Below are 23,241 nucleotides of genomic sequence, written 5' to 3'. Positions count from 1 at the left end.
GAAAATAATTCTGCAGCAAAAGGAAATCCAACAGCTAAACAGATCATGTCTTCCATCAGCAGGAGTCACAGACTATTCACCTTTAAGACAGCTGAAGTGCTGCATAAATAACCAGGTTCCAAGAGAGTGTTTCCTAGTTGTTCTTTTTAATATATCACTACTTATCTATTCCTGCATGCGAAGGACACTCAAACCAATTCAAATTTACAAATTTAACAGAAGCACATCGCTGCACTAGCTTTAGATTCATACATCATTCTAAACAACACGGAATGAAACTAAAATAGAAACCTCAAAATCAAGAAGTGTCATAATTAGGGCATTACAGACCTTAATTATTTTCTTTTTTTAAAAGTCTTCCTCAAGAACAAAGGTTAAATCCACATATGTCTTTTAAGGCATGAAATCCAGAACTTGTCTGAATAGTTATTTTTTAAATGGAGTCTTCAATGGGACTGGATTCATCTGCTCCTTGCTGCTGTGAGGTAACATGTATCTTTACATTATACATGGGGAATATAGAGCACAAAAAGAACAGAACAGCAAGTACAAGAGATTGTATGTTCCCAGCTTTGATACTGTACAGTTATGAAACCAGTGCTTACACGGACACCATAGACTGAACAGAATGATCAACATCTCTGATGCTTTAGCTCTATCAAACCAGACATTTAAACCCAAGTCTGATTAGAGCTGCTCCCACATCCCGAGTTAATTACTTTAAGTCGCACATCAAAAAGCCAGAGACTTCAGCTAAGACAGATACAACACCCAGTTCTCCCAGAGTAGATCTTTCCATTGCTGTACCATCATATTTACTTTTGGTTTTTATACACACCTTCCAACTAGTTCAGCAAATGAGGCAAGGAGATCTTCAAATATTTAGTCAGAGACTGAAGGCGAGAAGCCAAAGGGAAAAAAGTTTAATTAAAGACAACTACGTCCATGAAAATCAAGACTAACTTAGGCATTTCTAGAGCGCTTTGACAGACTAATACGGGGCTTTATTTCTTGGAAGTGTGTGGTTGACAACCAAATACCATTTCTCTGCTGTACACATCATGAGACATTGATCCTTGTCCCTTTAGGGCAAAGACAGACACCTTGTTCCGTAACAGTTGACAGAATACACACAAGTCACCTTACTTTGTGGAAGAAGAGGTACTAGTAATTATTCACCTCCACATTCCTACTACCATTGCAAAGGTCATTCACTTCAGGCCTGAGCACAGCCTTACTGCGTACAAACTGTATTTTGTTCCTGTCCCAGAAGAAGCTCTGGTCAGAAGATGTAATACGAGACCTCAAGAAGACTTTTCTGAAATAAGCACCTGAACTACTGGAGTCCATAAATCCTGGCAATCTGCTCGTAACTCAGACAAATCTGGCAAGAGGTGTACAATGCCCTTTCCAATTCAAAGTGCACATAGCTAAAGTACTAATACTTCTTAAATTAAAAGGGGGGAAAAAAAAAAAAAAGAAGGAGGAAAAGCTTTCTACATCCTCTCCCTTGTCAAACTGCCAAAACTCTGGATCAGGCTGTCTCCTTGAGGGCAGAGTACCATTACGGAAATTTTAAGCCCAAGGAGTTAATTTGGTAAAAGTCCAAAGCAACCAAAAATGACTAGAACTGATTCTGCAATCCTAACAGCTGTTGATAATCTTCATAAAGCATACTTTTATACTGTGCGTTTCTTCAAAAAAATTGTTTTGGCATACATTTTAATTACTGTTTACTGACCAATGATTAAGATTATGAACTTGTGCTGCTTTATTGACCAAGTTGGGTACAACAATTTAAGCATCATTCTATCCCCTCCCTCCCCCAAAAATCCAGTTGTAGATTTGTTAGAGTTTAAAATTCACATTAACCACAAATTCATACAATCAACATCAGGCAGTGTGTTAATTTGTTTGGAATAGACAACTCCATCATCTCCCTTCTCAGAACATGCAGGGAGAGTCACCTTTACATTGCAAGTCTCATTGGTTCCATTGCTGGACTTCCTGCCATCCCTTTGAAAGCAAGTCTTTTGCCTAATCACGTCATGTCCTAGAGCGTGGGCTGTACGGCCAGTCACAGTGCACCACCGAGATAAACCCCCAAACAAAATCCAAAGAGAAGCCGCAGCGTTAACACTGTACAACAGGGCTGCCACCGCGCGCTTTCCCACAGGGGTCACAGTACTGGCCCAGTATCTGTCCAGCAGTACACGCCAGCCTTGACTAGACTAAGGTAAGCCGCACCACCTTTTACCAGCTGTCGGCAAAAGTGCAAGAGTAGCTTTACCAAGACCAGGGAAAACTGCAGCATAGTACAAAACAGTATGAAAGTGTTAACATTCCGTATTGAAGAGAAATTGCATGAGTTTTAAAACAAGGGCTTAAGATTACTGATGCCTCCAGAGTCTGTCGTCTGATTTAGTCATTTAAGAAATAATTACATCACTAATGTAAACAATATAAACATACCAAAAACTAAGTATGATTTAAATACATTTTGATGGTACAAAAGAAAAACCTGAAGGTGTCTGTACAGTTTTTACAACGTGGGAATTGCCAATGTATTTACAACATGAAAGGGCAAATACCATTTTTGTGCAGAGTAAAATTATCTGAAATAATGTCAATATAAAAAACAATATCTAGCGGTGTGAGGCACTCCTAAACATGGTGGTATTAACCATGCTTTCCTTTGGTACAAGTCCCATCGCTTGGAGAGCCGCAGTTGCTGCTGTGGCTTTAGCATGCTTCTTATTAAGGCTGGCAAAAGTAGGCCTATATTCATTTCCATTGACTCTCACCTGTTTATGAAAGAGGGGGGGGGAAAAAGAAAGTGTTAGAAAGTGCCTCTGCACTTCTGTTTCGAGGCAGCACTACAGAGCTCCTTTAAGCACATTCTCTATGTAATTCCTCTTTAGGGGTAGACAAAATCCACCTCTGGTCTGTAAGCACAATCATTTCCAAACAGTAACTGCTAATACAAGGTATTACATGAAAAAGAAAGCCCACATCGTAAGATAACTAAGGACAAAAATAACTAAATCTTGCTCACGACCTTCACAACAGTAAGGCTTAACAAAACACCTGTAAGTAAACAGCAAGAATATGATACCATATAGGTTAATAACTTTAGTAAGAAGTGGAATAGCATGTTTCTTGACAGACTTGCAGATTAATGTGCTTGAAAGATCTGATTTGGCCTTTACAGAAACATGACTTTGAAATTTCAGCATTGAGGCACTGCTTAGCAGTCCTCAGCCATGGCTGAGGTGGCTTATGTGTTTATATACAAATATAAACATGAATTTACATGAATTTCCACCACCTTTAATAGAAAAACCAACAGCAAACAAGGAAACTCAAACACACCTTAAAGATAAAGTGTTTGCGATGATCAGGCCCGCTATCATCCACCAACACAAATTCAGGTGGTGACCATCTTCTTTTGTTACAGATCTCCATCAACGCAGAAACTGGATGTTTACCTTAAAGATAAAATGTATTGCAAATTTCAAATTTCAAATTGCCACTATCAAAGCAGTAACTTTAAATGAGATTTTTTTTAGACAAGTAAGAATCTCACCTGAAAGATCCTTCATCACAACATAATGTCCAGATCTCTTTTGTGCCTTCTCTCCCACAGCAACAAGCCCTGAACAAAACACATAAAGTTTACATTTATGATTCCCACCTGATTTCTGTATGCTCATCAGTAAAGCAATAACATGTACCAGTGGAGATGAAACCTGCAGACACCATACAACTGTCTTTTCAGAAGTCTTTCAAACCTCCCTTTCATCCAGCATTTTTTTTCCCTCCATACTACACATAACGTCCTTCTCAACTGCTCCAGTAACTCTTAACAAGCCAGGTAGTAGAAAACTTTGTGTAGTCTCATGCAAGTCAGGAAACACCTGGTTTTCCGTGCCGCCTTTGGAGAAACACTGAACAGGAGATAAACTTAAGAAGTCTCTCATTCAGTGTTTGTTTTGTGCAACCCAAAAGTCATCCACTACCTTAACAGTTTGCCTCTAAGCAAATGCATACTAAGCATTTGAAGTACTTCCATTAAACAGCAAAAACTGTTACCAGTATATCCTTTTATGACACGAATAACACAGTGGTGTTCTTATAACATGTGCTCTCTTTACTTAACAGTATTCAAATATTTATCCTTTATGTGCAAGTTCACAGCCCAATTACTGTGATTTCAATTACATCTGAATATAAAGTAGCAGAAAAGCCCCAAGTCAATATGAAGAGCACAAGTTCCAATGGAAGCCACTGTGAAACACCCAAGCTGAACATTTTTCTTTTTAAAATCTTACAAGAGTAAGAAATAAAATGTAACAATTGCCAAAATGTATCAAATACCAGTAACCATGCCATGCTTAGGAAGTGGCTCAATGTTTCTTTCCATTCATTTTGCTATTACCTTAAATACATATAAACAAAATACCTGACAGTTTTTTCAGAATTTCTCGGACTTCAATCCTTCAATATTACTTTGTTTCTTACCTCAATTTGTTTCTGTTCCTGGCTGTGGTGAATAAAGACAGGGAGATACTGCAATTGTTTCCAGTTTCTTCCTGTTCCTTCAGCTTTTTTTGGTTGGTATTTTGTTTTGGTTTGCTTTAAAAGAAAATCCTTCCCTCCTTACCAGATTTTCATCCTAATATTCATGCAGCTCCTATGTACAGACTTCAAGTGGCATGAAACCCCTCATAGAAAACAATCATTGAATCAAATTTTCTTTTTTTTCCTTTACAGCATTTTACATCAAAAATAACCAAAGATTTCCACCAAAGAAGAAAACTCTTATGTCATTCTCTGCATTAATACTGTGTCTCCCTCACTCTAAGTCACTGACACTCGTCTTCCACATCTTGTCCCTGCTATGTCAAGACAGATTTTCAAAAAAGCTGCAACAGACTCCAACGAACTCTGCTGACGAACCAACCTTCTTTGAATACGAACAACCAACAATCTACTGGCTGACAGCAAAGCTCAAGAAGGCTTTGGTTTCAATGCTGTCTGTGAGAGAACTACAGATCTCACTCAGCGTCTGGAAAAAACAGGGTCTAAGGGAAAGGTATGGCAAACGCAGACAACTTTTTGGTTCATGTCTTAGTGCAGCCCACTGAGTAATTCCTCAGCAAACTGCTTGTTCCTGCACCTAAAAATAGTATTTTGTTTGGGGGATAAGTTCTAAAAATGTGTTTAAAAACCCCTACCAAACAAAAACAGGTTACTTAATAATAGACAGACTCCTTTTAAAAATTTCAGACTTTTCTTTAAACCTCTACCCAGAACTTAAAAAAAATTGACTTTTTATACATTTAAGCATCAAAGAACACTAATGTTTGAAGAAGCTTTTCAGCTACTCGCCATAAATGTATAATCACTGTTCAGTTGCTTCTTTGTAATGCATGAAACATCCTGCTTCTTCATAATGCAAGTTGTCTCCCCATATTACAGACTTGGTTGGCTCAACACTAAAAAGTATTCTTTATGAACACAGAACACTTAAGATTTTTTTGTTGAAATTATCAGATAAGATTGCATATATGATAATAATCAAGTATTTTAAAACTATGAAATTAAAGCAAAGCCCAGCCATCACTAAGGTTATCAGTATTTTCAGATGAATCTATCACATGCCAGAAGAGGCATCCTTCAACTCCATCTAACATTTTTAATTGTTATTCAAGACCGAGCGTTCTGAAGCAGAAAGAGCAAACTATCTGTTACAGAATGCCCAGCACAACGAGGACCTGATCCTGTCTCAGGCCTTAAGGCTTGATCCTTGAAACTTCGGTATCAAGTTCTGCAGGCATTAAGGAAATTCCCATCAGAAACCATGTGAGGATCCTGGGGCACACTTCTAGAACTGGAAACTTGAGCTGTGACACAGCTGTGTATCACCAAAATGTTTTTAATGTTCAAAATGTTCACAGGTTGTGCAGCAATACTGCCTCTTTCCCATGATGTGACAAGAAGCAAGCAACATAATGAATAGGGCTAACTCTTCCCTCCTCACCACAAAAATCCATCTACGGATTGCTATGCAGCCTGCTTGAGAAAATAATACTGAAACTGACTGTTTTCCATTTCCTCCCTCTGACTGATCTTAATTAAGCTAAACTGAAGGAACTCTTACCAGCAATGAGAACTTTACAAAACAACATCTACAAAGATCACAGTAACTAAGTAAAAGTAACAAAAGTAACAAAATGTTTTTCAAAGATTTTCTTGGCAATCACTCTGTCACCAGATATCCTTTTTTTTTTTTTCCCTTAGGAAAAACAGCTGAAAAGCAAGTTTGGTCATTGTTTGTATAAAACAAAGATGTCTGTATTATTGTGTTCTGTACTTTGAGACTGTTGCACTTCTCTATTTATAAAACCATATTATGCTGCTAGCAGGTCTTTAGAATTTAGAAAGCAATGGATATTTTCATAACTTAGGCTTGCTTTCTCATTTTCTACCTCTTTGCACTTAGTATTTAAATATTTAAATTACATTTTCACTGCTAGCTTGGTCACCTAAGCAGTATTGAACTATCTCTGTATTGAGAACTACGACTGACACCTGAAGATTCCTCCAACAGCAACTCTGCAAATGAACTTTGCAACATTTGCATTTATATGCTTTGTTTTCTTCCAAGCTCAATTATGAGCATTGACAAAAGCTAATACAAACCCATAATTCAAAGTATTTTTATGCTTTAATATTAGATGTGACCTATTTAATATATGAAAGGTTCCCAGTTTTTAAAAAGTATTTAGGAGAACAACAGTAAGAATTTGTTTTCCTGCAGTCAGTGTTTAATTGTTTATTTTGGTAACGTGTAATAGAACAATTAAATCATAAATCTTGACTCCTGAAATTCTGCATCTTGTATTTAAAATGGTTAGAACTTGTATAGGAATTTCAGATGGAAAATTTTCATAAACATTCACTCTGCAAACAGAACTCTTGCTGAATGTGCTGGCGAGGTAGCCATCATATAAACCACGCTGCCAGCTTAAGCAGCAGCACGCTGCCTGTAAACAAAAGGATAGTTCTTTTGAATCAAATGAGGCAAGTGCAGCAGTTCTCCACGTGTGGCCATGGACTACATAAAGAAGAGGAGGAAAGATTGCTAAAGCAATCTTTGGAAACGATCAGGGAAACATCATTGTAGTTGAGCAGAGGTGCCTGCAGCAGGATCAAACTAGGAGATGGAACAGCAGGGAGATCAGATGGACAAAAAAGGAAACAGAATCCATTTGGAAGACCTAAAAACATCAGTATGACAGTCTATTCGTGTCAGGACTTCAGCTGAAAGGCAGCAGTAACTCAACTCTGTAGCTCTCACCTCTGTCCTTCACCCCAGTTTAAAACTGATCGAGCTATTCCATCTTCTATTCTGCCCCACTCCTGCTTCAGCCACTTTTCCTAGACCAACCACAATGGCTTTTCCACAATTCATTTCCCTGTCCGTGCCTTCTCCACACATCCAACTGAAGCACATCCCTACTTTAAGAACCACTGAGAAGCAATTTTTAAAATGGAAGTGAAGGTTAGGGAAAGTAAAAGAACGTATGGAAGAGTTCACAGGCATAAGGACAAAGCCTATATACATAATCCAGGGCTTGAAACACTAGCACCAGAATCATCTACGTCATTCTGTTAATTTCTACAGTGAAGCTGTACCCAGAAAAAGCTTACTACTTCGAAGTTATTTTGCCTATCTCCAAAACAGACCTGAGAAGTTTATACTGTCATAAGACATTTAAGGAAGGGCTTACCTTTTCGATCTGTCTTAAAATCGACCATAATAGGCTCAACGCTGCCTTCTTTGTTTTTTCCAAGCCCTTCTCCTTCTCTCCAGCCCATTTTTCTCATCAGTTGAGCTCCCATTCCTCCAGTTACAGGGGCTGCTCTTAAGAACTGATCCTATCCAGAAAAAGAAGAGTAAAACAAGTCCTGAAGTTAGCACTGGGATTTTAAAAAGTAAGTGGGAGCTTCCAAAAAATGTTTCTAACAACCCTTCACAGACTCAATTAAAAAAAAAATACACCTTAGCTTTATATACATTAACATCTTGTATAAACCAGAATTCACGCAGACACACGAGACACAAATCAATATTTTCAAAAAAGAACAACTTAAGAAAATTCTAATGCAATCCAAAAGTGGCAAGTGACCCATTTCAGACATATGTATTTAATAAAATGATAACCGTCCATTTTTTAAACACGCTACTTTGGTTCCAATGCATCTCTTCTCATCTTGTGAAAGGAGGCAGTGTTAACTGTTTAACTGGCAACATGTGTGCCAAGTGTACCTAGTTATTGAACAAAATACAAGCACATTTAGTAATGACATTCACACAGTGTTTAGGCATATTTTAAATATAAAAAAAAAAGTTTCCCCATTTTATTATACAGCAGTTGCACATTCAAGTTCTACTCTGAAAATCCACATGAAACATACAGGTTTTCTTTTCTTTTTTTAAAGGAAAAAAGGCGCTTAGCCACACAGTTTAGCAGCAGTAGTCTTCACATTCTTTCAAATCATCATTAACATAATAGTTGTTAAATGGTGAAAGCTTATAAACAGAAATTTTAAAAATCTGTTTTGATGTAAAGAACTTTAAAAACTCCTTAAATGTTTACGTACCTAGGCCTCGATGGCCGCAGTGTTGTGAATAGTAGGGCTGGCATTGACCGTGGCAAGAAGGCAGCTACAAGGATTTGACCCTGAAACAAGTTTCCATATAGAGGGGTGAAAGTTCACAGGTTATTCTGTGAACTATCATCTCTCTTCTGCCCCCCCCGCTGACCCAAGTAAGTAAGTCAATCATTTCCATCACAGCAAAAAATTGCTTGCCTTAAAATATACAAGTTTACACACTGGCACTGATAAGTCCATCAGTTATTTTGCATAGTAGATTAGATGACACAATGCCTAGTATTTTTGTGAAAATTTTACTTACTATCAAAGCAAATTAATAGAACATTTTTTTTTTTTCCTCCTTATTTTGAGTTGTGCTTGCAAAAGTAAGCATTTCCCAGATTTGGACAAAGGACTGATGGGTCCTTGGTTTCGATTTGTATGTAAACAAAACCAGAAGTCTTACTTTTGCAAAGACTAAGGATAATATATTTTTAAGGGGATTTCAAATTGGCAAATGACACACACTAATGATGCATATGTGTGTAATCCCTTCTATACATGGTGTTAAAAAATTTTAAAAAAAAAAAAAATTGCTGAAGATTCTGGGAAGACTTCTCCAAATATTTACCTATTAAACAGTAAATACCTATCAATCATGCAACTGGATGCTGCATTCAGTAACAAAGTGCTCTGATGGAAGAATAGAGAGGCTAAGTGCACCTCTCCAGTTCAACTTTTTTCTGACTGGTGCAGACCATGCAGTGTGTGTGTGTGTACACAGAGACAATCAGTTTCTTCGATACGAACTGCCTCAATCTACACACCTAGAATGGCTTTTACTTACTTCCATTTTCATCCTCCCCTCTCTTTTCCAGGAACCTCTCATAAGAAAAGGGCAACCATGCCGAGAATGATACAAACCCCAGTCAATGTCACCCTGGGTTCCGATTCCTCTTTTGTACCTGCTTTGCAATGATAGAATTTTCAAGATAAACATCTGTTTCATTATCACCAGCGTGTATTCAGTTCACAAATGATAGAGTGCAATTTCTTGATGAGGTCATTTTAATGTTACACAGCTTTCTCATCACATCTGTAAATGTACTAATTCAGGGGTTAGGAGTGGTGTAGAAAGGAGAGATCAGAATCAAAATATTGCTATTCGTAGTTAAAAATCAAAGCCCCGAGTTTTCCTATATAGGAATTACCGGAGCCTGAACAAATTCCAAATACCGGAAATAAAGAGAGTTCTAAATTCCAAAGTGCAGCTTATTAAAAACACCTCTTCTAATGTGTGAATTCAGAACCCTACCTGATAACTTTAGTAGGAATTTTTTACACTATGCTGACTTCTAAACATGTACAACAGAACCAAGACAACAAGGAATTAGAAATGAAAGTTTTGTTTCCATTACGGAATAGCTGTACTTGTGCATCACACTAAAAGGCTAAACGACGTAATTCTGGTACCAATACAAAAGGAGCCAGAAGAAGCCTATTTTGATTCAGTTTACTGAAGAAGCAAAGGCGGCCTACAGCAGGGGAGAAAGTTCTTCTTTCAGTTTTGTTTTGGGTTTGGCGGGGGGGGGGTGTTAAATAATAAACTGAATCTAAATCTTTAATGTTACCTGTACAATTATATTCTCTTTAACTATTTTTTTTATAATTTAATGATAGACAACTTCACTCAGCCCATGATTTAATAGAGTATGGGTAAAAACTAGTACTGTGTTTGTAATTACATTTGAAAACGTAAAAATAGTAGAAATGTAAACAAGATATACACTTCTTTTCTCTTTTAAAAATCATAAAAGGCCGAGCCTCACAAAACTGTTTAGCAGCTATGCACCCTTGCAGATCTGGCCTGTAAGGAAGATATCGAAGAGTAATACAATAAACCCCTAGGCTTCTAAGTACTTGGTTACTATTGTTGGAATTACTAATTATTTACAAAATAATAGTTCTTTTTCATTCACTAATCTCAATTTGAGTAAGTCTGCATGAAAATTTAGTATCATTTTTCGCATCTTTTGATCTCTAAATTCAATGAAAGATCAGCCAAATAAAGCACACTTCCATTCTGCCAGCAGATGGAGACAACTAATAAGCCACAGTCTTGTGTCAACACTTTTTCTTTAAAAAGAAGGCTACATGGTAAAACCTGATCACTTAAGAGGGTTTTTTTAGTAATTTTAATTGAAACTCTTTCGCTTTTAAAGCTACGTTAGGGCAACAAATTTTGGGGGACACGAATGCCTGAATTAGCATTTAAGGGCTTAAACAAGCAAACACAAAAAATCACACCTGAAAGATGATTTTACAGGTTTTTTCTGAAACACAATACAAGTTGGACAGTCACTGTTGTTTTAACTGCAACAGCTATCTTTAGGAAAAGGATAGCATACAGTATTGAACCGAACAATCTATAAAACAGCACCTGCAACATCCAAAATACTAAAGCCATAATTCTTTGAGAGATCTTAAAATACATCATCAATTTCTGTTCTCAGAAAAGAAAATACCCATTCCTTCTCAAAATGCTGACATGGCACTAGAACAGAAGTTCTGTCAGAAGGAAGGTTTATTTCTTTTGAACAATAACTTATTAAGCAAAAGACAACAAAGCCTTAAAGGCACTAGGTGAACGGTTTCAGCTATAGCACAACGGGCTGTCTTAAAGATTACTTTAAGACTAACTCCGAAGAACAACTCCAAGTCAAGTATCAGGAACAAGCATCTATCTTTGGCAAAACTTTTGCAAAGTAGCTGAATTTTCCATTAAATAAACTGGCACTTTTAGCAGCAGCCACGTTCCTTCCCCAACACAAGAGGAAGAATACCCTTCTGAAGAATCCCATCAAACGCCTTACAAAAGCTATACTCACAATCAGCTTCCAGATTTCTGTTCCAGCTTTTGCATACCATCAGCAGAAAGCAAGCTGAGGACAGCTGGAAAAACGACATTTTGAGGACTGAACAGGGAGCCAGTCCAATATAACTAACATACAGTTGATTTGCCTTGCCATGTGGCCTTCATTTCCAAGGAAAGCTCACTGTGTCATATAAGGCAATAAGAATACAAGTACTTTGATAAGTAGCCTTGTTAGAAGGTCAGCAGTCCTTGTGCAAGTGACAATCACAAGACTTAGTTTTACCTCTATCGTTAGCGTTTTACTCATCCGCTATGACTGTAGAAGAATGGAAGGAACGCTTTAACTTTTCAGAGTTGCTACACAAAGCAAAGCACTCTAATGGCCATAGTAAAAGTGTGTGTCATGCTTTAGCACAACTGAATGAAACAGATCCCAAGCATTACCCTATGCATGTAAAACGTTGCAAAAACCTTGTTTTGCAGAGCAAGTTTATGCTACAGAATTAAAATCCAGAAACAAGTGGTGAGTCTGGGAAAGTCTGAGTAAACAGACCTTAACAGAATTTGCCTGGAAAAAAATATTTGACCACTTCCTCTGATTTGACATTTATTCAGCAGCATAGTGTATTTGTAAGAAAAAAGGAAAGAAAAAAAAGAAACAACCTCCAGAACAAGTCAGTCATATTTGTGAACTGATTACACCAATGCTGATAAACTGAAACAGAAACCACTTTTCAAAAGAGAAAGATAATATTGTTCATAAATCTGTTTTAATAATACAAGAAACCTAACAACATATTATTCCTTTATGAATACTGCTCAGAACCCTATGCATGAACATCATGAATTAGCGCATTATTTAGAAAAATAAACCATACTTCTAATTGGTATGTCGACCATTCAAGTATGCCACGTTAACCACTTCAGTAACTAATTCCCTCAAAACTTTATCGAGGTAAAATTGAAATTGCAGGCATATTTTGGTTTGAGTACATATTACCTCTCCAGAGTAATTTTTAAAGTACAAAAAAAAAGCTGAAATCCAAGAAATGCAAAGTGAAGACAGCACTTATCGAACAAGCTCCCCCAGTATTTTAATCGCTCTTCTGTTTTGTTGCATCTGTCTAGTTTTGTGATTATCTCTGTCAAGCACAATGTCTGTACATGTTCTAATTCTTTGTTTAATGATACACAAATAACTAGCTGACATGGGTTCTGTTTCTGCTAAAGAGTGCACAAGTCCTCTTATGGCAATCTCCCATGCAAAATGCTTTCAGTAAACAACATCTTCAGTCAGAAACGTGCATTAATTTTCACATACAGCATACCCCAAGAAACTCCACAGCCCTACTAGCAGATGAAAAATTAAAAAAAAAAACAACCTAGTATTTTTTATGTTAAAATGCATTTTCTTAGGACAAAAAAGGGAGTACAAGTCTGACTTCTCAGTGCTACATTGCATAATTAACAGGAACTAAGTTACACAACTTCATGTGCCTAAGTAAAATACAACCTGTACTTTGCATTTCATGGTTGATTTGCATTCATGTCACTGAGAAAGATAACATGCATTCATAACCCATTATCCCTACTTCACTTTTTTCTGTGAAATCATTCTCTAACCGCAAGATGTGACTCCACATTAAGCTCATCAAACCTAAGTTTTGTGAAGGCTTTCACAGGCCCCACCATTCCTAAAAAACACAGGGTGAGTCTTGTGTAGCCCCTAAGGCATTTTGTAGAGGGCGCGTGACTGTAACTACTTGTCATCTCATGAGTTTGATGGCATGTGCATGCGAATATGGAACCTGGAAAGAGCGAAAGAAGTCAAGCTGAGGAATGCCAGAGCAGGAAAGAGGAGAGTGTCCTCATCTTCTTCACCCAACAACTCTTCTTGTTTCCAGTAGCAGCCTCCTTTCTGACAAACCACATGACGCTTGCTAGGGAGGACGTCTACTACTGCAAACCACTATATTTTTACAGCTATGGGAAGACAGAAGTGTTTCTGTGGCTCACTTTTATTTCTAGAGTCAACAAAATGTTCCAACGTGCTTCTGCTCCTCACAGCAGTCATGTCCACAAGCCAGAGACCAGACTCTTTTCTCATTTCTCCCTATAAAGCGTTTCGTTGTTCTTTTGTTGTTCTGTTTGTTGTTTTTTTTTTTAAAGCAGATCACGGAATAAAGTTAAAAGACAGAGGGAAAGCACACTTGCCTTCTCCACTTAATTTTTGTTAGCGGACACTCCGGTACTGTAAGGCACAGAAGACCACCACAGAACCTCAAGGAATGAAAACAGGATGAGAAGAGGAGATTTGGGAAAGAGATGATCAGAGATGCTCCCTTTCCGCTGCCTTGGGAACCCACTCAAGGTATGCAGAAAGGGAAAACCCTCCTATGTTTGTTGATCTCTTTCACAAGCCTCATGGTGGAAAAGCTCTCCTTTTCTCACCAATACATCCCTGCTGAGTGCTTTGTATTTCTAAGTTTCTCTGCCAGGGACAATTATTGTACTCATCAAAGCCAACATTTTATTACAATTTAAAAAGTTAGTAATTGTTAAAATAAGGCTCTATCGTCTACACTCCGTATTAATACTGAGAAGAGCTCAAAAGATTCCCACCTAGCAAGTAACTTGGATCTCTGTGTTGCCTGGCTCTCTGTATTGCTTGGCTATATAAAGTGGAAAAACAAGTTAGTGAATCTTGGCAAAAATATTTCTATTTTTAGGATGTTGTATTTCCAGACTTTTGTGTTCAGTTTACACCATGTTTTATGGAAAATTCTACCTAAGCCTCAAATCTAACCTACCAGTTTTGAGGGTTGTCTAAACACTGCGTTCTGGAAGGATAAGCAGATACAGCGTATGCTCAACTACATTACTTGCAAGATTGACCACCATAACCCATTATTCTTTTTGCCTGAAAGGTGGATATTGCTTGAATTCCTCAGTTCTACTTCTTGAAAGAGAACCAGTTCAGTATTCATTTTCAAAGATGAAGCATGAATTATTAAACTTATAAAACGCATGTATGTATGACGCACCACACCCCAAAAATAAGTATTACTCGGCAGTAAGAGGTTAACTATTTCACTGTAGGATGACATTAAACTTATTAACCCAACTGCAACTCCTGGTTTAATACTCCAAATCTTTGGCTCACAGAAAACCCTGGCAATACAAATAAAGGCAAAGTAGCAATCAGATAGAACCAAGTCAAACAAAATGGCAGTTTGGGTCTTGGTTCACTGAAGTTGATGCCAAAACATCACTGACTTCCACAACATCAGGATCAAACCTTGCCTGATCCGTCCCAATCCCACAAAAGTAGTGATGGACCTACCACTGCAACCATACCAATATGCATGAGTGTCATTTCAGTGTAAGGTAGCAGTATATATGAACCAATCTGACTCAAATACCAGACGCACACCTTGTTGAAGTACTCTATGTCATGAGCAACACCTTAATTCACAACAAAATGGACACAGCAGCAGCAAGTATCTAAATTGATCAAAGACAATGATTTAACTTAACCTGTTGTATTTGACACATGCATTACCATAGGTTTTTAAGGCACATTTTTTGCATTTTCCGATACTTCCACTGCTATTAAAAATGCGATAGTTAGACAAGTATGTCTGCATAACTTCTACCTTTCTAATCCATGCTTGGGGACCACTGTTGGTCAGCTCATCTGAGGACAGTATCTGTGCTCCAGTACTTCCTGTGAACTGGCCAGGTATGGAGTTTGATTGAGCCCAGGCGTCAATCTACAAAATAAAAATCAAACATAAGACCAAACTAAAAAATTGCACATTCTTCCTTTGCAATTTTCTGTTGCTTCTCAGTAATTTTCATAATGATTCCTCAGTTATGTTTAGTGCTCTGTTCATTAACACTCATTTGTAAGCAGACACTCCAAAAAGCTGAGCATCTTTCTATGTTAACCCTAAAGCCTGAGCTCAAAGTCTAGCAAGTTCACAGTTCATGGTTTGCTTATCCTCAGAATCAGTGTTATGAAGTGCAAAATAAAGGCAGAATTTTTAAACATGTACCCATAAACTGGGCCTCCAAAAATCTGTTCTTACATACGTAAGAAAAATCAGCTAGTATGAAAGGTAAACAATTACTTAATCTTTAAGTTCATCAAAATGCTGATGAAAAAGTGCAACATACCTGTTCCTGTGCACGATTTAACATGCACATGGCCTCTAAATCAAATGTGTTTTCATTAAGCCTTTTCTGAGCCACTGCTCGATCATTCATAGCTGTAGTTATGTCTACGCCCTAGGAAGAAAAAGATTATTTTTAAAAATACATCGGACCACAATAATATCCATTTGATCTGGAAAAAGCTGTTGTAGAATAAATGCTACAAATACTAGAAAGTTGTTTTACACATTGAATAGTTGGTTTGATATATAAATAGGCAAAGTGAAAAAAATCCTGGGACTACTTGTTAAGTATATACAATATGGGCTTTCCTAAACAAATACAGTATCTGAAGTTAAAGTGTAATACCCTGATAATTTAGTATCACCTGTACATACAAAATATCAGAAGAATTCTTTTCAGAGAACTACTCTGGTCACAAAAAGTTCTAGCGTATAATACTTAAATAGAGAAGCATATTATTGTTCAATGGAATCTTATTAACGAACAGAATTAAATGTAATTTAGCTAAGAATTTAAAGAAAAAAAAAGCCTTCATACAGAGCTGTTCATGTTAGCACCCTACTATTAAGTCACACTAAAACTTCAAGTTATATGTATTAAAAAATTACAGCAAGAATCACATGTATTCTATTAATTTGGCTTTAGTGTTTTAAATCTTAATCTTCAGCCTAAAACAGACTTGCATAAAAGTAAAACCAGACTGGTAGCTCATAAAAATGACTGTTTTGGAAACGATTATTTAGATCTGTGCTGCTGAACTAGAATAAAATTTAAAGAAAAATAAATTTGAAACCATCTCACACATACTAATCAGAATGATTTGGGTAAAAATATGGAGCAAATGAAGAAGCTCAATGGAAAACCTCTACTCTGTGTGCAAAGCAATCAAGAGAGAAAACCAAAACATTTGGGGATATAAAGATGTAACAAATTATGGCTCTAAAATTACTTGTGCCTTGTTCTTCAGATGATGTGCATTTTATGGATCATTCTGTTTTGAAAGGAGAAAAAGAACAGTGCTCAAAGACAAGTGAAATTTCTTTGGAGATGAGCATGTGAAGGAGAATGAACGGGCTGGAACTGTTTGAAGCACAGAAGAAATTCAATAATCAAAACAGCAGGTGGCATATAAACATAAAGTAAGTCAATGGTTTAATTTTTTTTTTTAGATTTATATTACAAAAGACTTGCATCTTTTGTTAGTCACTATCTCATAACCTCAGCCTCTCACACATTATACTAGAATAAAGGGCCAGTAGGAGAAACTAAAACTAACTTAAAATTGACTCTGCTGAACAGAAAAATACAGTTAATCCACAAAATCCCATCACAGGAAGCAGGTCAAGAATTTAGTAAATATTGAAAAACAGTAAGAGACAGACACAAATGTCTACAATTGCATAAAACGGAGTAATTATTTTTGTACTCTGGCTATTACCTCTTACTTTAAGATGGGGGATTTTTTTTGTTTATTGTTTAGGACAGAAAGTATTTCTGTTGGGAAGATCATTACTGAAACATCTGGCACTGACCAAGACAGACTTAAAATCCCAGAAGTCCTATGTGTCTATGAAACTGACTTCAGTGTTTATTTTTTGTCCCAGCTGACAAAAACACAGACCATAAACAAGGCACAAGAAGAATTAAAAGATTTTCTACGGATCACCTAGCATGACAGTCACATATGTAAAAGAATGCCTGTTTAAAATACACACTTCCTTGTGTTAATAACTTCCCCTTATATAATTAAAATAATTCTTTAATGTTTTGTTTGTGAAACTGGTTCAGGAGATAAATAAAAGTTATTCTACTCACCAAAAGCTTCAATCCAGCAATACACATAGGCATGCAAGTAGTCCACTGAAACCACATTGGGACCACTCACATACTTAAACATACATGTGTACTTTAGTGCTTTACCGGACTGGGGCCTATTAGTAGATACCCTGGTTAGTTAGAATTCCCATACATTTTCCCCACATGGTCAGTCACCATTTTGGAGACCATCATGGCTTTCTATTATGTCAAGACACTCGATGGCAGCTTTGGATCTTGGAAAAAAAAAAAATCTCTGCTTGAAGTATGAAAAGTTGTTATTATTTAGTCAAGTAAAACAATTTCAAGTTCAGCATGCTATTCTCCATTAGAGTTCTGCCTTTCCAATCCTGACTTTCAATAACATTTTCCCCACAGACAGAAATCACAAATATTGAAGCCAGAAGGAAGAGGCTGACAATAGAAAGCAGGCATTTTTTACACCAAATGCATTTACTACATTTTTAGATCACGATGGCTTCTCTGCATAAGTCACCTGTGTATACTTGAAACTTAAATAGAACACTTCAAACTCTACACTTTCAGACTTTCAAACATAGCTTCTTTGTCATAGGCTTCTCTGGCTTCTAGAGACATGCTGATACTTCAGATTACTCAAGTCTTTTTCCTCCATCTCCTACTACCACAAACAACTATATTAAGAGCATAATGTTTTATTATACCAATTTGTAATATATTAGCAGGGCCATTTTGGACTGCTTATTCCCGAAACTAATTTTGTGACTTGAATAAAAACATAACAACAAAACCAATTACGTATTTTTTAATGTCAATATAGACTTGCATCAGAATTGTCACAATCAGATTTCAAAATCGGCAACAATGAATGGAGGTAAATTGTACGTCAAACTCCCTGAGGATCCAAGCACACTCCCCCACTACCCTACTCCAACAGCAAGGGAGCTTATCTGGCTTATCTTGCTCAAAGGAAGCCATTTCATCCACAGAGTCCTCACAAGCATTTAAAAAATTAAGCAGAGCAGCACTCTGTTACCGTTCAGACTCCCTGGAGAAACATACAGGGATTCTGCTACTACAAGAGTATTCCTGTGTACCAAAAGTAAGGATTGCCAAACCCAAGGGGATGGTATGCTCTGCTGTCAGCTAATGACCCTTGAAATCACCCTTAACACAAACCAAGTTAAGGTAATTGCAAATAAAAATATTTATTTACAAAATATAAAAACAGACAACATTGTTACAAGCATTTATAAAGATACACGTGACAGAAAGGAAAGAAAGTTATGTTTAATATATTTACTCCAATGTCAATTTTTAAGGCCTCTTCTACATAATCAATACACAAACCATCACTGCTTAGCTAACCCAATTCGTCAAGGACACAAGCCCAGCGTCGTTGGCAACCTGGATGCAGACATCTACAGAGCTCGCCTGAACTATGAGCATATCATTAACCATTTGAAGGACAAGACTTTTTAACACCTGGTAAAAATGCAGCCAAACGTTAGTATACAGTGTTTCTACGCTCTGGACTTTTTACATATACACTAGTCATTGGGAATGACATTCTGCACAAACATTTCAGAATGTCATGAACCACTAATAAGACAAAGAGCAAACAGCAGTTACCATCTACACTGAGGGAACAATGAATTGGGTGCCTGACCATCAAACTCTGAGGTACAGCGTGAAAATGTCTGTTGAATGAGTTATATTCACTGTGCTTTTGGTGCTGTAAAAGAGACAGAAGAAAATACCTTCTGTGCTTCAGGAAATGAATTGTACAATCGTAGCAATTTCTTGAAAAACAAAATGCACCAAGTGGAAAGACTGTTTCATCAGAAAGTGATGCCAAGGCTTTTTTGTTTATTTGCTTTGAAAGGTATGCGAACAAGTCTTCAGATGGAGTGAGGTAAAGATCAACTTGAAAAAATTTACACCTGCCTTAAATATTTAATTTACTTAATTACAAAAACCCCACAAAATATCCTTTTGGAGACATTTCAAGGGGAAAAACATTTCCTTTTTTTTTTTTAGTTTCTTATACATACAATTAGATTTTCCTTTGGAAGGCCACATGGAAGACAACTATGTAAGAAAATGTGATTGTAAAGCTAAAAAATTAGTATATACATCCAGATGAAATGGCAGTTTTAGAACTACTTTCAAATCTATTTTTAATGGATTACATTTCAGTGCAATGTTATTGCTCTGAGATTGGTAGGACAATTTTAATTATTATTAAATTTACAAGTACTAAAGTCTCAACTTAGGGTATTAACCTCTGCAAGAAATTGGACAAGAAACTTGCTTTTCATCTTCAAGCAAAAGTTTAAATTCTATTGAGACAAAGAAGTCACTAGCTGACAAAAGCACACAGTATGGGTACAGGTTGCTTTCATCATTGCCCACGTGAGTATGGCAACCAAATTTGAAGACTGCAGTAGTTCAGATAATTAGCTTATTGAAGTGTTAGATACTACCTATGTAAGCGTTTTTTTTTCACAGACTGCAATTTCATACCAGACTGACCAGGTAACGGTTTTGGTTTTCTTATATGATATGCTTTCCTTCCCTTCCTTACCTCAATGGATGGTTTGGGGAAAACATCATCCTTGCTTTCTTCTTTGCCTTTTTCAACTGGAACCCATTCTCCATAGACACTATCTGCTTCTTTTTTCCTATGTTGAGACCCAGATGAAACAGGAAATTCCTTTGACAGGCTGACCTGATTTTTTGGTTGTGGTGGTGGTGCTGGTTTTATGCTGGGAGTCTTAAAGAAATAAAATGAGAAAAAGTTTAAACTTGAAAACACACAATGCTCAGAATATGTCTTTGAGAAATGATTTATTGCATACACTTGATATTAAGTTTTCATAAAACAGTCATCCTTCTTACTAACATCAAACTGAAAGCCTTTATAACAAATCATTTTAGCACAGCCCTAGAAACACACAAGCGAGCAACAAATTGCAGTATAGAAGATGAACAGCTAGAAGCTAAAAATCGCTTAAATCAGCTTCAGCAGCCAAAAATACGAAAAACCTCACTCCCACAATTAACCTCCCTGCTTTCCCTCCACCCCACCATAACGAGAACAATCTTAATCTGCCACAGATGCATTTTGTAATGGAAAGCTCCAAAATAAAAATCCTGGGCAGCAAAAAACATTGGCTGTGATATCCACATGATGATAAAAAGCTCTACATTACTATACATAGAGAAAGCAGTTTTCAACATTTTGTTTTCTAGTTTTTGATTATTTTTTAATAGTAGCATGAATCTCAAAGCAAATTAAGTCTACGAGGTTGTTTTCCTTAGAAAGTATTGCTAATATATTAAGAGTCCACAGAAATCTCTGACAGGTTCCTCTTCTAAGAGGCAAACAGATCCCAGACAGCTCACAATATTGGGTAAACTCCTACTATGAAAGGAACATGGATGGGAATGGTAGTAAGACTAGAATCCAGAAAGAATGGAAAGAATGATACTAAAAGGGTCAAAACTGTGGAAAACAGGCAGAGCAGCCCATAACCACTGAACGACATTCCTCTTTGGAGCCTGTACAGAATCCCAAGGTTTCTTGAGCTTTGTTGTATCACTTTCTAATGGTACAATATAAAGTATAAATCTATTTCTACCTTACATTTTACGTAAATATGTATTTCTGCTTGTTTTGTGTACGCCACAAGCTATATATATATCTGTACATAAAAATATAAATGCTATTTGTATTTTCACTTAGCATATTAATACTTTTATAGTACTACACCCTGCAAAATTTGATCAGACTTCCATGGGCACAAAAAACTCCCAAAGAGACAACTGTTTAAAAAAAAAAAAAAAAAAACTAGACAAATTCTAATCCATGCTTCAAAGCATATGAATCCCAGATGTGTTTAAAGAAACACCCTCTCATTTTATGCTTTCCAACATGCTCATACCCAGAAAGCGTCAACACAAGCTCTGAGAGAGTCAAAAGCAGTCCTCCAAGGAGGGGGTTCAATGGGACATTTAGACCCTCTTAGTAACAGGCAACATCAGTGATCCTCACTCTTAACACAGCATTACTTATCTATTGGCTAATCTCAAAACTAACAGAACTTTTTTCTCCTTTAGTGAACACTTGAGATCTACTGAAGCAGCAGACATACAAGATTTGGAATCTGCACAAAGCTGATGACATCATCTTATTTAGAACACCTCAAAATGCTGTTAGAATTTTGTTGGGGGGTTTTGTTTGTCTTTTAAAGAAAAACAATGCTGTTCCAAAAGCATTTCCCAATTCCAATGCTTTTCGTAAATTTATACTGATATTTTTACAATGCAAACATGAAGTAAAACGGATCCTTTTTATTTTATTTAAGCTTTAAAAGCTGCAAAGACATTAATGAAAAAAACCAGTTTCAATCCATTTATGGGAACTACCACAGTTTCATAGACTGCAGATAACAGTACTTTTAACAACATCCCAGTGCAATTTCACCAAGATTATCAATCCCTGTTTAATTTCTGTAAAATTACTTGCATTGTTTAAAAATAACCACAAGTTAAAATATTGAAAATTAAAGAAGTACTCACACTTAAATTGAAAAAAATAGGTTTGGGTTCGCTGAGCTTAAAAGGATGATTATAGAAAGGACGTTCTTCCTCCTCTTCATCAGAAACATGAGGTTTGTTCACTATCACATCATCTGTGCTTTGAGCAATCTTCTTGCATTTCTAACAAAAAAAAAAAGGGGGGGGGCGGATATGACAGCTCTGAATAAACCTCGACTTTCAACCAACACATACAAAAAAAACATTTTTACAAAAAAGTGTGGTTTTCTTTTCTGAAGCAGGAGGTATAATCTGAGAAAATCTTTTAGCAATGTCGTATGTATTTTTGACATTTTACACACATTATCAAACACCTACCTAGGTTTGCTAGGCATTCATGCAGTGAATAATTTCACAGACATAAGATTTCAATACCATACTGTAAAACTTGCTACAGTGCTAGTTGCAGAATGTGTGTCTAAGGCTGCAAACATTCCAGAGTAGGAACTCACTGGTTGTTTGGCATCCCACATAACTAGCATATTGCAGTCTGATAGAAACTTCAGTATAACTCACGAAACTACTACATAGGAAAACCTAAGAACTAATAGTTACTAATTCTAAGTTCTACTGATAGTGCAGGGACCTAGTCAGAAGCAACAGCTCCAAAAGATCTCAGACTTCTTCTGGAAATACTTTGACATTGGCCAGGTACGCAAGACACCCCCATTTTATATTTAACAGAAGTTGAATATAAAACATATAGATGCTATGGAGATACTGCAGTCAAAGGAGAAGAGAACCTCTGAGGAAAAAAAAAAAAAAGAAAGAAAAAAAAGACATTCTAGAGAGGCTAGAATTTTATCATGAAAAACTCTTTTTACTGATCATAGTTATCTGCACTGAGTGTTTACCAGTAGCAACTATAACTTAGTCACTCCAAAATGCATTTGAGAACATTATAGTCTAGTATCATGCTTCCATTATGTCCCCATTCATGAAAAGTACACTTACAAGATTTACAAGACATTTGAGAACATAATATTTGAGGAAATAATACCGGCAAAGTGAAGCCATTGTCTGATTTGATTCTAGTTCAAGTTCTGTTGTGGTTTAACCTGGCAGGCAGCTAAACACTACACAGCCTTTATCTCAACCCACAAATTTTTCTTTTCTTTTCCTTTTTT

The 23,241-nt window shown here is 36.6% G+C and overlaps 1 protein-coding gene across 1 annotated transcript in view; it reads right to left on the bottom strand.

Annotated features, from left to right (window-relative positions):
• Positions 1–1,747: 1,747 nt before the first annotated feature.
• Positions 1,748–23,241, bottom strand: part of LOC104076068 (protein SON-like) — a gene marked incomplete at its 5' end in the record, with an annotated part of 23,663 nt that continues 2,169 nt past the window's right edge. The window contains 8 exons of the mRNA XM_009576793.1: positions 1,748–2,804; positions 3,373–3,488; positions 3,587–3,655; positions 7,797–7,944; positions 15,196–15,312; positions 15,719–15,829; positions 20,100–20,288; positions 22,097–22,237. Coding sequence (XP_009575088.1) covers positions 2,646–2,804; positions 3,373–3,488; positions 3,587–3,655; positions 7,797–7,944; positions 15,196–15,312; positions 15,719–15,829; positions 20,100–20,288; positions 22,097–22,237 — 1,050 coding nt within the window. The remainder of the gene's footprint in view (positions 2,805–3,372; positions 3,489–3,586; positions 3,656–7,796; positions 7,945–15,195; positions 15,313–15,718; positions 15,830–20,099; positions 20,289–22,096; positions 22,238–23,241) is intronic.

Source organism: Fulmarus glacialis, unplaced genomic scaffold (genome assembly GCF_000690835.1).
Source record: "Fulmarus glacialis isolate BGI_N327 unplaced genomic scaffold, ASM69083v1 scaffold44400, whole genome shotgun sequence".
Taxonomy (NCBI): Eukaryota; Metazoa; Chordata; class Aves; order Procellariiformes; family Procellariidae; genus Fulmarus; species Fulmarus glacialis.
Note: the sequence above shows the minus strand (reverse complement) of the source record. Positions and strands in the feature narration are given on the sequence as shown.